General features: G+C 39.5%; 1 protein-coding gene across 1 annotated transcript in view; it reads left to right on the forward strand.

The window, feature by feature from the left end:
* The first annotated feature begins 1,755 nt into the window (after positions 1-1,755).
* The window catches only part of LOC140245129 (dnaJ homolog subfamily C member 13-like), a 68,211-nt gene continuing 54,236 nt past the window's right edge, over positions 1,756-15,730 (forward strand). Inside the window, exons 1-2 of the mRNA XM_072324728.1 lie at positions 1,756-1,851; positions 15,300-15,389. Of these exons, the coding sequence (XP_072180829.1) occupies positions 15,325-15,389 (65 nt within the window). The 5' untranslated portion in view covers positions 1,756-1,851; positions 15,300-15,324. The remainder of the gene's footprint in view (positions 1,852-15,299; positions 15,390-15,730) is intronic.

Raw genomic sequence — 15,730 nt, forward strand, 5'->3', positions numbered from 1 at the left:
TTTTTTTTTTTTACTTGATTGCGTAGAGTAATACATAAATGGGTTGCAAGTTATTTAAGTGATCGTAAGCAGTTTGTTACTTTTGAAGTGTTAGAATCAAAATATTGATGTCGATAAGATGTGGGGTGCCCCCGGCGATCCATTTTAGGCCCACTTATAGACCAATATCTTTGTTATCCACTATCTCTAAATTACTAGGAAATGTTGTTTATTCTAGACTTTTGGATTTATTCAATAAGCATAATATTTTTTTCTGATAATCAATCTAGTTTTCGGCAAAAAAAAAATCTCATGCATTCCTTGTCTTCCTTGATAAAGTCTCAAAAGCTATTGATAAATTTGATCATATTTTAAAGGCGTATTCCTGGACTTCCCCAAGGCCTTCGATACCCGTATCGACCACAAAATACTTCTTTACAAATTATCCATTATAATAATCAAGGGACGACCTTGGGGTGGTTCAGGAATTACCTTACTAAATCGCAAACAATTTGTTCATATCAATGGCCATACATCTATTATGCAACATATCACCTGTGGTGTACCTCAAAGAAACTTACTTGGACCACTTGTTTTCTAAACCCCTCAAAAAAAGTCCTGCAATTCCAATTTGATGTATCATATCTCTCCTAAAACTACATCATTTCACATTCAAATGTGACATCATAAGAAAGCATGATTAATTTTCTTTACAACGACAACTCACTTGTTTACATTATGCATTTCTGGAATGCACAGTACAACTGAGTATGAGGAAAAGTCAAATGTGAAATGTTGCAAAATAGAGCAAACGTGGTATGTCAAACAGTGTAATTCCCATTTGCTTTGTCGTTTCAGGGAAGGAATGTGCTTGAAAAGAAAGCATTGTGAGCAGATTCCAGGCTTCATCCATGAATTAAAAACTGCAGTAGTATCTGCAGAATAAAATTAAACATAAAGGTCGACCAAACAGTCATCTAATGTCTAGGAGATGGGAGTTTTTGAAAGTGCTCTCATGTCAACATTGCTTATTCCAGTGGCCTTTTTTTTTTTCATCAAAACTGTACATTATCCAATGGCAGAATTGTTGCGACTTTTCACTTTCGATCTGTCCCCATACTCAGCTGTTTTTTGCACATTCCAAGAACACCCTATCAAAGCAAGTGGTATGTCATTTTAAACATGAGTAATCAGGCTTTCTATATGATGTCATATTTAATGAAGATAATACGGGTATAAGAGAAATATGATATATCAAACTTTAATTGCAGAACTTATTTTGAGGAGTTTAATATCAATGATATTTAAAGCGATATAGAAAGCGTGCCCAACCACGGTCATCCAATGACTACAGTATTTTGGAAAGATATAGTTTTAACAGACATATGACTTATTTTCTATGTTTTCACACTCTATATTACACTTTCACGTCACTGTACACTCCTATGTTGCCTGATTATGTTCTGAAACCTGTAAGCGAAGAGGAGCAGGTAATAAAGAGGTGCCCCTTCCGCCATTTTCTACAAAACTTGTGCACAAAGCGATGGTTTTTAATGTTATTTGTTTTTCGTATTGTTATTGTTCTGATTTCATTCTGTCATTGTTTGTTATGTTCTGTTTGCCTTACTTGTCATTTTGTCTCAACTTCTATGACAAGATCATAGAGTAAAGACAGTTGTGTTCTTTTATAGCTACTTCTGTGCCAAGAGTACTGATTTAGTACTCGATTACGTGTAAAGTGCACACGCCCACCGCGCACGCGCAGTGTTTGCCAGTGTAGGAAGATGGCGACCTGCTTGTCGCAAGCTCCCGAGCTAAACGCTTCCTGAAAGATGAGCATTCCGCATCACTGATTTGATGACTCTCACCGTAGTGAGTATGAACTTGAGACAAATGATGTAGGATGGTAGAACTTCTCTAAAACTCTTTAGTGTTTGTTGCCGTTTCATGCAAGCGGAAGGGAGGTGCATGCTGAGTTACTTTCTCGTGACATGATATGCACAGTGTGTGTATTTGTAGCGCTCGCAAAAATGCACCCTGACTGAGCTGATCGTTTGTCGGGCAGGGGGAGGGTACGGTTTGTGTATCGTGTCTATCTACAACGTATGCACAATATCTGTCGCTCTGTAGTGAATAGACTACTGTAGACATAGATATGTATTGCATGAGATTCCCCCCTCCCTTCTCTTTCCTCGTGATGATGACTGTATCATTGACTTTGTCTCAGTAAGTTCCCTTAATTAGCTGGTTATTCTAGGAAACAGGACTAATGAACATTTTGTAATTCTGGCGCTAGTTAACTATATACACATGGCTTAATTAGCTGGTTATTCTAGGAAACAGGACTAGGGGGGCCCTAATGAACATTCTGTAATTCTGGCGCTAATGTTAGTTAACCATACACAGCCCAGTCGCTGCTGTAGATGTGTACTGTAAGTACAGTATTGCTCGAAAGAAAGTGGACAGTTTCCCGCGGGGGACCACGGTCCCCCGCGAGACACCACGGTCGGGCGCACACAAGGCTTCCGCGAGATTTTTATCCACACGCGATCGATTGCTAAATGTATTACCGTGTAATCGATCATGAAAAGGCAGATCACTGATCGCTTGTCTCATTGCTACGCTGGCTAAACGGCTAGCTGAGCGTGCACCGTACTGCCTGCTGTACAACCTGCTGTTGCTATAGCTGCGTGGTGACTTCACCAACATACTTCTACCCGCGGTAATTGTGAAAAAAGATCCGAGTTCGGAGGCCAGAAACATAGTTCATGTTGATTTGGATGAACCAGTACTGGTGGCAATTTTGCCTGCCTGCGTTCGGAAGCTTGTAAATTTCCGATCGGTTGCGCGCGCTTGTGGAGAGGGACGCGCCGTCAAAGATTAGCTCCGTGTCAAAACTAATGCAAAGGCGAGGATATTCTAACGAGTACAATATTGTACTGCATGCAGTGAGCTGATCATTGTACTTACCTTATGCAGCATCATCGCAAATATTGTTGTTCACCAAACGAACCACGTGTAACAACTTTCGTAAAGTTATATCTAAGGTTAATTATCAGCAAAAAAAATAAGGGGAAAATAAACAAATGACAGTAAATAGAAGTGAAGAGATTGTATACTAGTACTATTATGCGGTCTCTTCGGACCGAAGAAACTTGACACCCCACCCATCTCCCCTGTGGAAATTTCCACAAAACCAGGTGCCACACCCAGGTGCGTGCCAGACGAAAGAATGCGCGCCCTGGATTCTGTAAATAACATGGAAATATCGATCAAAGAACTTCCTCTGAGTTGATCATTGCAAAGATATGATTCTATTAGCCTTTCTTTTGGTGCATGGTAGGAAATATCGAACAGTCGATTATAGTGTACACTGTACTTGTTCGAATAATTTTATTTGTTCCCTGGACAATGAAAAGGATTGATTAATCGCTGGACTAAACATGCAATCACAAAAAATACATGAAAGGTCTCGTATAGAGAAATTCACTACGTACGAGTAAGTCCTATGTGATGAAGCCACCAGCCGGTTAGACAGCAAAATCATGACAATTAATTTCACGCTCATCAAAGCTGCTTATTACTTTTCAAAGTTTTGGCTATCAACATTCGTTCGTGGGTGGTTTTGGATTTGTTTTTTTTTTCCCTCGCCAAAAAGACCTAAATGATTTCTCCATATCTAACGTAATACAATGTACAACTGTTTACCGCATTCGATTATTTTCATGACAAGCAGGTTCTAATTCTCCACGTTCACCTGCCACTCGATGAAGACCAGTTGGTACACACACCTCCTCTCACGAGGGACAAAGGAATATAGGGAGAATGATGTCTTGAAGTCCACGTGTCCATTAATAAGAAAATATCACTGTAAAATAGATATACTTGTGGCATGAAGCTTCCATGAATTGTCACTGGCATGTAATGCATTGTGTAGACAAAAGGAAAACGAAAACAAATTAAAAAAATAATTATATGCATTTTTCTTTCGCAAATCTTGGTGGACTCCACGCAAAAACTCGCGCGTTTTCAGTAATGATAATGGCAGAGTAAGGTATTAAGTCTGTGTTATCGATGAAAAAATAACGAAGCATATCAACTTTTATTACTCAGAATATTGCCAGTTCACTAACTGACTTAGAAGACACCATCCTTCGTGTTTTGGCGACGATCATGACACATAACTTGGGATTCAAGAAAATGATATCACAGCTATCTATGACCGAGAAGACGATTTTTTTTTATATGTTCGGTTAATACTAATGATATTTTTTTATATGAGAAATATGACAGATGATGCGAATATTTTATATGGGTTGATGCAGTTTATTGACATGAAAAGAATTTTCTCGTTCACCATGCCCCTCGCGAGACGAATCAGTCTATGAACGTTCTCGCGGGGAACAAAACGCTAATTCTGGCAGGCGGGGTGCGTGGGGGCATTGTGTTCGCACTTTCTCGCGGGGGACCACACGTTTTCTCGCGGGGAACCTTTTGTGTATAATGCACTTTCTCGCGGGGGACCTATTGTGTGAGCACTTTTCTCGCGGGGGACCATTCGCTTTCTCGCGAGGGACCAACCACATCGCGTGCGGACCGTCCAAGACTGCACCGTATAGGAACTCACCTTAAGCAAGTTTGTGTACTGTCACTGAAAGATAAAGGCACTAGAACATAACAACCTCTTCGTCCTCTAAAATTATAATTGCGAATTCACTAATCATAATCTCTCGTGTTTTGGTGACGATCATGAGTAGGCGCCTACACAAAACGGAAAAATCGTCTCGGATCCCAGCAAAAAAAAAAAAAAAAAAATTACAGTCTTACAAAAGTGTATTGACGTAAGTTTTATTTGCTGTCAATGAAAAATAAAGACAAAAAAAAGACTCTTATTCCTCGACGAATATAATGGCGAGTTTACCAATAAACGTTAAAGACAGTAATCTTCGTGTTTTGGAGACGATCATAAGTACACGAAACAAAAAAAAAAAAAAAAAAAAAACAAGTCGGATTCAAGCAAATACGGTTCACAAAAAGACTTCCCTAGGCTCACAACAATCATACTTTAAAAACTGCGCTGGTATTTTTTTGTATGAGTAAATGAAAAGAAAAGACAGATGACGATTCTTATATACGAATACGTTAATTGGGTTGATGCTTTTTATTGACACGAAGGGATTTTGTTCTTTTCTCGTTTAACATGCCCTTGGCGTAACGTGTCTGAACACTGTCGCGGGTGACCAAACGCTTCCTTTCGGGGGGGGGGGGGGGGCATTGTGTTCGCACTATCTCGCGGGGGACCAAACGTTTTCTCGCGGGAAACCTTTTGTGTATACGCACTTTCTCGCGGGGGACCTATTGTGTGAGCACTTTTCTCGCGGGGGACCATTCGCTTTCTCACGAGGGACCAACCACATCGCGTACGGACCGTCCAAGACTGCACCGTATAGGAACTCACCTGAAGCAAGTTTGTGTACTGTCACTGAAAGATAAAGGCACTATAGAACATAACAACCTCTTCGTCCTCTAAAATTATAATTGCGAATTCACTTATAATCTTTCTCGTTTTGGAAACGATTATGAGTAGGCGCCTACACAAAACGGAAAAATCATCTCGGATCCCAGCAAAAATGTTATTTTTTACAGTCTGCTATTACAAAAGTGTATCTAACGTAAGTTTTATTTGCTGTCAATGAAAAATTATAGACAAAACTCTCGTATTCCTCGACGAATAATGGCGAGTTCACCAAGAACGTTAAAGACAGTAATCTTTGTGTTTTGGTGACGTTCATAAGCACACGAAACAAAAAATTAAGTCGGATTCAAGCAAATACGGTTCACAAAAAGACTTCCCTAGGCTCACAACAATCATACTTTAAAAACTGCGCTGGTATGTTTTGTATGAGAAAATGAAAAGAAAAGACAGATGACGATTCTTATATACGAATACGTTAATTGGGTTGATGCTTTTTATTGACACGAAGGGATTTTGTTCTTTTCTCGTTTAACATGCCCTTGGCGTACCGTGTATGAACACTGTCGCGGGTGACCAAACGCTTCCTTTCGGGGGGGGGGGGGGGAGGGCATTGTGTTCGCACTATCTCGCGGGGACCAAACGTTTTCTCGCGGGGAACCTTTTGTGTATACGCACTTTCTCGCGGGGGACCTATTGTGTGAGCACTTTTCTCGCGGGGGACCAACCACATCGCGTACGGACCGTCCAAGACTGCACCATATAGGAACTCACCTGACGCAAGTTTGTGTACTGTCACTGAAAGATAAAGGCACTAGAACAAAACAACCTCTTCGTCCTCTAAAATTATAATTGCGAATTCACTTATCATAATCTTACGTGTTTTGGTAACGATTATGAGTAGGCGCCTACACGAAACGGAAAAATCATCTCGGATCCCAGCAAAAAATGATATTTTGACAGTCTGCTATTACAAAAGTGTATCTAACGTAAGTTTTATTTGCTGTCAATGAAAAATATAGACAAAACTCTCGTATTCCTCGACGAATAATGGCGAGTTCACCAGGAACGTTAAAGACAGTAATCTTTGTGTTTTGGTGACGGTCATAAGCACACGAAACAAAAAGTTAAGTCGGATTCAAGCAAATACGGTTCACAAAAAGACTTCCCTAGCTCACAACAATCATATTTTAAAAACTGTTCTGGTTTGTTTTTGTATGAGAAAATGAAAAGAAAAGACAGATGACTATTCTTATATACGAATCACGTAAATTGGGTTGATGCTTTTTATTGGCTCGAAGGGATTTTGTTCTTTTCTCGTTTAACATGCCCTTGGCGTACCGTGTATGAACACTGTCGCGGGTGACCAAACGCTTCCTTTCGGGGGGGGGGGGGCATTGTGTTTGCACTATCTCGCGGGGGACCAATGTTTTCTCGCGGGAAACCTTTTGTGTATACGCACTTTCTCGCGGGGGACCTATTGTGTAAGCACTTTTCTCGCGGGGGACCAACCGAATCGCGTACGGACCGTCCAAGAACAGCTCTATGGGAGCTTCCGTGAAGCAAGTTTGTGCCGCTGAAAGATAAAGACACTAAAACATAGCAACTTCCGTGATTTGGTGACGATCATGAGTAGGTGCCCATACAAAAAAGAAGAAGAAAGAAATCAACTCGGCTTCCAGCAAATGATATTACAGTCTATACTAAACTTTTGCATTCGTTATTCGTACTGAAGTACTCGCTGACATTATTACTATTACTTTAGTTGTTTTTTATTTCTTCAAATCATAGAGTAACTGCTGTATAGTCCAAAACGTTGATTTATTAGTCTATTTGATCATCTTGTCCATTTTTTTCGTTGCTCAATCCATTGTTTGTTTGTTTTGTTTATTTTTTCTGTTTTCCTTTTTTTCTTTCACAAACGACATTACAAAGTAATGTATGGTCCTTATACCCAGCGACGGCAGCATGTGGATGTAACCAAAAGTTTTCAAAACTTGCATGGATTGTGATTTTGCTGCCGTAGACAACGTTTTATATCCATGCGATCGTTATATGCATGGCGAAATTCACTTCATGCCCTGAAATAGCAGGGAAAGATAGTCACATAGACAAAGTTCTGCTGATTTCAATAGACTTGTTGCAACATTGTCCCGCTCGCCATGCAGTCAATAGAAGCGGTTTACTCGTAGTTTAATCAGGGAGGTGGGAAAAGACCCCACCTCCCTGGTTTAATCCTTTGTGAGTGTACGCTCTGGGAAGCACAGACCGGGACAATGATTTCTTCTTTGTCTTGGTTGTCCTATTGATCCTGAAAGCGGGATCGGGACTAAAGAGCTTCTTAATGACCGAACCAGACAGCGACTGATAGAAATCACATGATCAAAATAAGCCGACATTAATGATTATCTCTTTAACTGTGGATACGGCGTCACCACGTGAGACACCTGTGGACGATTGTGCAATAACAGCATGACCTCTCAACTTGAACACATTGATCACCAACGTTCTGATGGAATTAAGTCATCATGAATCCATGCTCACTCAATGTATATGTTATATGTTTTATGTCAATGATAAAATTTGTCTTTGTTTTTATTTCTTTAGTCAGGGCTCGACACTAACTTTTATTTTTGATAGCCCGATCGGGCCTCCAAAATCATTGATTTTTATTTCTTGGAGGCCCGAAAGTAAAATCTGGTGGCCCGAAAAAAAAAAAAAAGTCAAGAAAAACATAAGAAATACAAAATCGGTCCTACTGAACATAGAAAATGAAATGGAATAAGTATTACTGATGTGATACATGTACCCATGTCTAAAATAAATGAAGAGAAAATTCAATCATCTTAACACCTGAGTTCTAAGATTTAGCAACTAGGCTTATAGATTATTATAAAAGTTGATGCCTAGTTAGGTGGTCAAAACTTACGTTTTAAACGATAGAGTGGGAGTATTTGCAGACATTTGTGAACATCCGACATCTGTTTTGGCATTATAAACAGCTGGAAGTTACCGTTATTCATTTTTGTGATTGTAAAAGCAATTATCCAACATTTACTAGTATTTTAACACCGTACGGAGCCGAATGTTACTATTATTTTTTTTTTTCAAATGTAAAAACAAGGAACTGACATTCATTTTAGCATCTTACGGAGCTAATGTTATCCTTATTCATTTCTCATGAACGTGAAAGCAAACATCCCCCATTTATTTCAGCATCTAGATAACTGAGCCGATTGATACCGTTAATCATTTCCGAATGTAAAAGCAATAATCTGTTTCATTTTAGCATCACGGGGCGGAATATTACCGTTATTCATTTTAAAATTAAAAAAGCAAACATCCGACATTTGTTTTATTATCGTACGGAGCCGAATGTTACTGCTGTCCACTTCCAAAAGTGAAATGATAATTGTCTGACAATTTAGCATTGTACGGAGCCGAATTTTGCTGTTTTTCGTTTTTGAACGTCAAGGTAGACATCAGACATTAAATATTTTACCATCAAACGCAGCTGAAAGTTACTGTTATTCATTTCGAAATGTAATAGCAAATATCATCTGACATTCATTTTAGCATCGTATTGAGCAGAATATTACTGCTATTCACTTCCGAACGTAAAAGCAATCATCTGACATTTATTTTAGCATCTTCCTTAGCCGAATGTTATTGCTATTTACTTTCAAAAGTAAAAGCAAACATCCGACGTTTATCTAATCATCATTCGGGGTTGAATATCATTGTTATTCATTTCCGAACGTCAAAGGGCAAGGGATCATTAACGACATTTATTTTAGCATCTTCCGCAGCTGATATGTTATTGCTATTTACTTCAAACCTGAACGTGAACATCCGGTATTTATTTTACTACGATGGAGTTGAATATTATTGTTGTTCATTTCCGAACGTCAGAGCAAAATTAATATTCGACATCTATTTCAGCATCTTCCGGAGCTGAATGTTGTTGCTATTTACATTCGAACATATAAAAGCAAACATGAGACATTATTCTTATCATTCACCTGAACGTGAACATCCGGTATTTATTTTACTATAATGGAGTTGAATATCATGTTTATTCATTTCCGAACGTCAAAGGGATCATTCGACACTTACTTTAGCATCTTCTGGAGCTGAATGTTGTTGTTATTTACTTTCCAACGTAAAAGCAAACATCCGGCATTTATTTTCTCATCGTACGGAGTTGAATATTATTTGTATTCATTTCCAAACGTCAAAGCTAAAATTCCACATTTATTTCAGCATCTTCTCGAGCCGAATGTTATTCTTACTCATTTCCGAACGCAAAACCAAACATCCGACACTTCTTTTAGTATTATACGGAGCCGAATATTACCGTTATTCATTTCCAAAATAAAAAGCAAACATCCGGCATTTATTATCTCATCGTACGGAGTTGAATATTATTAGTATTCATTTTCCGAACGTCAAAGCTAACATTCCACATTTAGTTCATCATCTTCTGGAGCCGAATGTTATCCTTATTCATTTCCGAACGCAAAATCAAACATCCGACACTTATTTCAGTATCATACGGAGTCGAATATTACCGTTATTCATTTTCCAAAATAAAAAGCAAACATCTGACATTTATTTTAGCATCTTACGGAGCCGATTGTTACCGCTGTCCATCTATAAAAGTAAAGGCAATTATCCGACTTTTTGGTGGCCCGATTGGGCCACCACAATCTTCATTTCTGAAATTTTGGTGGCCAGACGCGCGTTTTTGGTGGCCCCGGCCCACCGTTATAATAGTGTCGAGCCCTGCATAATTATGGTGTAACGTCACAAATTTATGGTAGTCTGTATACATAGTGATGACGGCATATGGATGTAACCAAAAGTGTTCAGAACTTTTGCGGTACGGAAGGTGATTTGGCTAACATGGACTACGTTTTGCATTCATGCGACTCCACGTGTATGACTTGCAAAATTCACTTCATGCCCTGAAATAGCAGAGAAAGGTATCACAGACAAAGTTGAGCTGATTTCAATAGACTAGTTGCAACATTGTCCCGCCCGCCATGCAGTCAAAAGAAGCGGTGGAGTTCCTACCTCCCTGCTATTGATGGTTTAATCCCTCGTGAGTTAACGCTCCGGGAGCACAGGCCGGGACAATGATTTTTTTTTCTTTGTTCTGGTTGTTCTTTTGATCCTGAAAGCGGGACCGGGACTAAAAAAGCTTCTCAAGAAACGAACCAGTCAGCAATTGATTAATAGAAATCACATGATCAAAAAATGAGCCGACAATTATATCTCGTAACTATAAGGATATGTTGTCAGACACGACCCGTTGACGGTATTTAGGTTACCTTGGGTGCATGTATAACAGCACCAGTATTCAAATTTAGCATGCATAGTGATCAAAGGTGTCAAAATCAACGAAGCCATAGGCAGGGCTCGACACTTACGGTGGCCTAGTGGCCCGGGGCCATCAAAAACGTACGTCGGGTCACCAAAATTTCAGACGAAGATTTTGGTGGCCCGAACAGGCCACCTAAGAAGTCGGATGTTTTCCATTATACTTTTGGAAATGAACAGCGGTAACAATTGGCTCCATAAGAATGTCAGATATTTGCTTTTAATTTTGGAAATGAATAACGATAATATTCGACTCCGTTTGATACTAAAGTAAATGTCGGATGTTTGTTTATACTTTTAGAAATGAATAATGGTAAGATTCAGCTCCGTACGGTGCTGAAATTAATGTAAGATATTTGATTTGCGTTCGGAAATGAAGAAGGAAAACATTAGGCTCCGGAAGATGGTGAAATAAATGTCGAATGTTTGCTTCCACTTCCGGAAATGAATGATGATAATATTCAACTCCGTATACCATGATAAAATAAATGCCAGATGTTTGCGTTTACGCAAGAAAATAAATAACAATAACATTCAGCTCCGGAAGATGCTAAAGTAAAATGTTGAATGATCCATTGACGTTCGGAAATGAATAACAATAATATTCAACTCCGTACGATGATTAAGTAAATGTCGGATGTTACTTTTACTTTCGAAATTATATAGCAATGACATTCGACTGCGGAAGATGCTGAAATAAATGTCAAATGTTTGCTTTTACGTTCGGAAGTGAAAAGCAGTAATATTCTGATCCATGCGATGCTGAAATAATTGTCGGATGTTAGCTTTTAAATTTCGAAATGAATAACAGTAATATTTAGCTGCGCTCGATGGTAAAATAAACGTTTGATGTTTGCTCTGACTTTCGGAAATGAATAACAATTAGGAGTCCCTACGATGATAAATAAATGCCGGATGTTTGCTTTTTACGTTAGGAAGTAAATAGCAATAACATTCAGCTCCCGAAGATGCTAAAATAAATGTCGAATTACGTTCGGAAATGAATAACAATAATATTCAACTCCGTACGATGATAGAATAAAATGTCTTTCGTTTGATTTTATGTTCGAATGATGTAAATGGCAATAACATTCAGCTCCGGAAAATGCTAATATCAATGTCGGATATTTGCTTTGACGTTCGGAAATGAATAATAATAATATTCAACTCCGTACGATGATAAAATAAATGTCTGATGTCTGCCTTGACGTTCAAAAATGAAAAACAGTAATATTCGGCTCCGTACGATGCTTTATGATTGTCAGATGATTCGTTTCACTTTCGGAAGTGGACGGCAGTAGCATTCGGCTCCGTACGATAATAAAATAAATGTCCGATGTTTGCTTTTAAATTTGGAAATGAATAACGGTAATATTCTACTCCGTACGATGCTAAAATGAATAACAAACTGTTGCTTTTACATTTGGAAATGATTAACGGTATCAATCGACTCAATTAGATGCTAAAATACACGATGTAAATAGCGGATGTACCTCGCGAGAAAGTGCAAGGTGCCAGATGACAGATGAGAAAGTTCCTACAGTGATTGGTTTCTCGAAAATCATGGCATGTGGAATTATTTCCGTATATCTTTATTAGATATGCCAAATGGCACCAGGTAAGTGGGGATCTCTCTCAACCTCCCTGCATGCGTTAATCGTCCAACTGCCCACAAAATTAATTTTATCCACACTACTAGTAGGCGGATGGCCATCCAGCGATAGGAAATTTACAAGCTGCCGAACGCAGGCAGGCAAAAATGCGTGCAGATTACAAATTGCAGTATTTTTACTCTTAGGCATGTCTGCTCAGACGTCTGCAAAACAGATTCATCCCACTCGCGACTACAAAGCAACATAACACGGAAGCAAGCATTGCAAGCAGAGTGCGAGGTTTGTTATCGGTCCTTTGTAATCGATTATGTGAGAATTCCTTCCACTATCGATCAGACGATGAATCTCGCACAATAACGCGTGCGGCCGTGTTCACTCGCGTGTGTCGGTGGTCCCCCGCGGGAGACCAAAATCGGGTGTCCACTTTCTTTCGAGCAATACTGTAGCGACAGGGCTGTACCAGCGGAGCAACAAACATGAAGCAAAGAGAGATCAACGATCGCCATGCGATCGGATTGAATTTTGATACTTTAGATCATTTTTTGTCACCTCAAACTCATCGGACAAACAAAATAATAATGAGACTTCATATCTATGCTATCAATATTGAAATTTAAATTTAACAACTTATGCCTAAATATTAACCTTTACCTAAAATGATGGTCATATGCAGCATGTGTGAATGGCTCGTGAATGGTACATCGTCTTTCACGCCAGGCCATTTCGGTCACATGCACATGATCTGAATGCAGGTCACGCTGTCGACCGTGCTGCTACATACACTCGTCAAGCAGCGCACGCACGCAAAAGTACATGTAATATTAACTATACACAGCCCAGTCGCCGCTGTACATACGTAGCGCGACAGGGCTGTACCAACGAAGCTCCAAACACGAAGAGGGTCCAACGATCGCATGCGATCGGATTGAATTTTGATACTTTAGATCATTTTTTTGCCACTTCAAACTCATCTGACGAACAAAATGATAATGAGACTTCATATCTATGCTATGAGTATTGAAATTTAGATTCAATAACTTACCTAAATTGATGGTTATATGCAGCATGTGTGAACGGTTCACGAACGGTACATCATCTTTCACGCCAGGCCATTTCCAATATTCAGGAGGTCACATGATCTGAATGCCCTTTCAAAAGGTCGCGCTGTCGACCGTGCTGCTACACCAACACTCGAGCAGCGCATCGCACGCACGCAAAAGATTTCCGCAGAGATCAAGGCGCCATTTTGAATTCTGCAACGATGAACCGCGACGATGTTAGGGAATCCGCCAGAAAGTATCATTTTTTTGGTTCCACGGACTTATCACGAGGGCTCTCAATGGACTTACGAACCTTCTGTAATACAAGCATGCACTTAAGGTGAGTAACGTTTGGTAACGTGTACATTGTTTATAAAGAACGTATAAATTTTCATAAGTTTTGTAGTTGTGTTGTGGTTCCCCACTTTGAAGGTGCCCGCTCGCTGGTCAGACGCTGTATTCGCGTAGCGTATTAACAGCGTCTGGTCGGGCTAATGTAATATGTACATGTCGTATTGAGTACACATGTACTTTTGCGTGCATACGCTGCTTGACAAGTGTATGTAGCAGCGCAGCACGGTCGACAGCGCGACCTGCATTCAGATCATGTGCATGTGACCGAAATGGCCTGGCGTGAAAGACGATGTACCGTTCGCGAGCCGTTCACACATGCTGCATATAACCATCATTTTAGGTAAGTTGTTAAATTTAAATTTCAATATTGATAGCATAGATATGAAGTCTCATTATTATTTTGTTCGTCCGATGAGTTTGAGGTGACAAAAAATGATCTAAAGTATCAAAATTCAATCCGATCGCATGGCGATCGTTGACCTCTCTTCGTGTTTGTTGCTCCGCTGGTACAGCCCTGTCGCTACTACAGCAGCGACTGGGCTGTGTGTAGTTAGGCTCTAGTGTACTTTCGCACCTGTTTGTCAAATGATCTCTAACTCGTAAACATGCACAAACTCACCCTTTTGTTATTCAGTAACCTCGGGGCGCTCCTTCACACTGTACTTTTCTATACTGTGGGAGCGCCCCGTGTCAAAAGAGTGCTATATCTGTATGGTGAAAAAGAAACACAAATTTGGTGCCTCTATAAGTTATGTACAATTGTATTTCACGAGCAAAAGGCTTAGAATCTACTTTTATAATAAATATATACGTACATTTCTTACCAAATTCATACCGTATGTTCACTTGCTCATTTCCACACTGATCCCATGTGGTCTCGAAAAGACATTTTTTCTACGAGCTCATCTCCATACATGTACCTCCAGTTCATTCTTTGACTTTCAATGCAACCTTTGCGTGGCACTTTGCGATTTTTTTTTTTCTTGTGTGTGTAGGGAATAATTTTCCTGGTATCGCATCACAATTTGCTATGCATTCTTACACCACTGCTTTTTCTTCCATAGAAGTGTAGAGGGTACCATTTGAAATATTGTTCATCAGCTGAAATTGCTAATCAAATTTGAGTTGGAAAATTATTCCCTGGTGTGTGTGTGTGTGTGTGTGTGTGTGATGAAACAGGGCAAATATGAGTGAGATACTGTCAGAACAATAAGAACACTGCTCTTCCAGAGGGCTCTGCCATTATTTTTACCTCGGTATCAATTTTTACACCTGGGTCGAGAGGGGCAAGGGTAAGAACATCTCATCCAGCGACATACAATGTAAACGCTTGGCAGAACTTGAACTCTGGGCCTCCATTTGAATGTCGAGAGTCTCATCCACTGAACCAATAATTGCATAATTTCCTTTAACTTTTCTCTTTGTACATATGTTTCTCATACCGTTATTCTCTTCCAGAATCTGTACATAGACTACTGTCACCATGGCGATGAGTGAAAACAAAGACGTAGCCAGTTACTTCACCACCAAACATTCTTGGAGGGGAAAGTGAGTATCTGTATAACCTCAAGCATTGTACATTGTAGGTACATATGTAGAATGGGACTAGCGATGTGATTGTAGTTGTACCCACTAAGAAAAAAAAAAAAGAAGACATTTCAGCCCGTACAACAATTGCTCCAGCGAAATGTATTATTACCCATGAAGAGGCTAACAACGTGGAATATAAGAAGTGCAGTAACAGTCATCAGACTTTGGAAAAAGTCGCACCAAATTTGAGTCGATTTTTGGGAAGTGGTGGCCATACAACAAGGTCATTAAACACCAAGTTCTATGGGCATCTGAAAATAACAGTCGTAGACAAATGACCAGAAACCTTTTTTTTTTTT

Source organism: Diadema setosum, chromosome 22 (assembly GCF_964275005.1).
Source record: "Diadema setosum chromosome 22, eeDiaSeto1, whole genome shotgun sequence".
NCBI classification, from domain to species: Eukaryota; Metazoa; Echinodermata; class Echinoidea; order Diadematoida; family Diadematidae; genus Diadema; species Diadema setosum.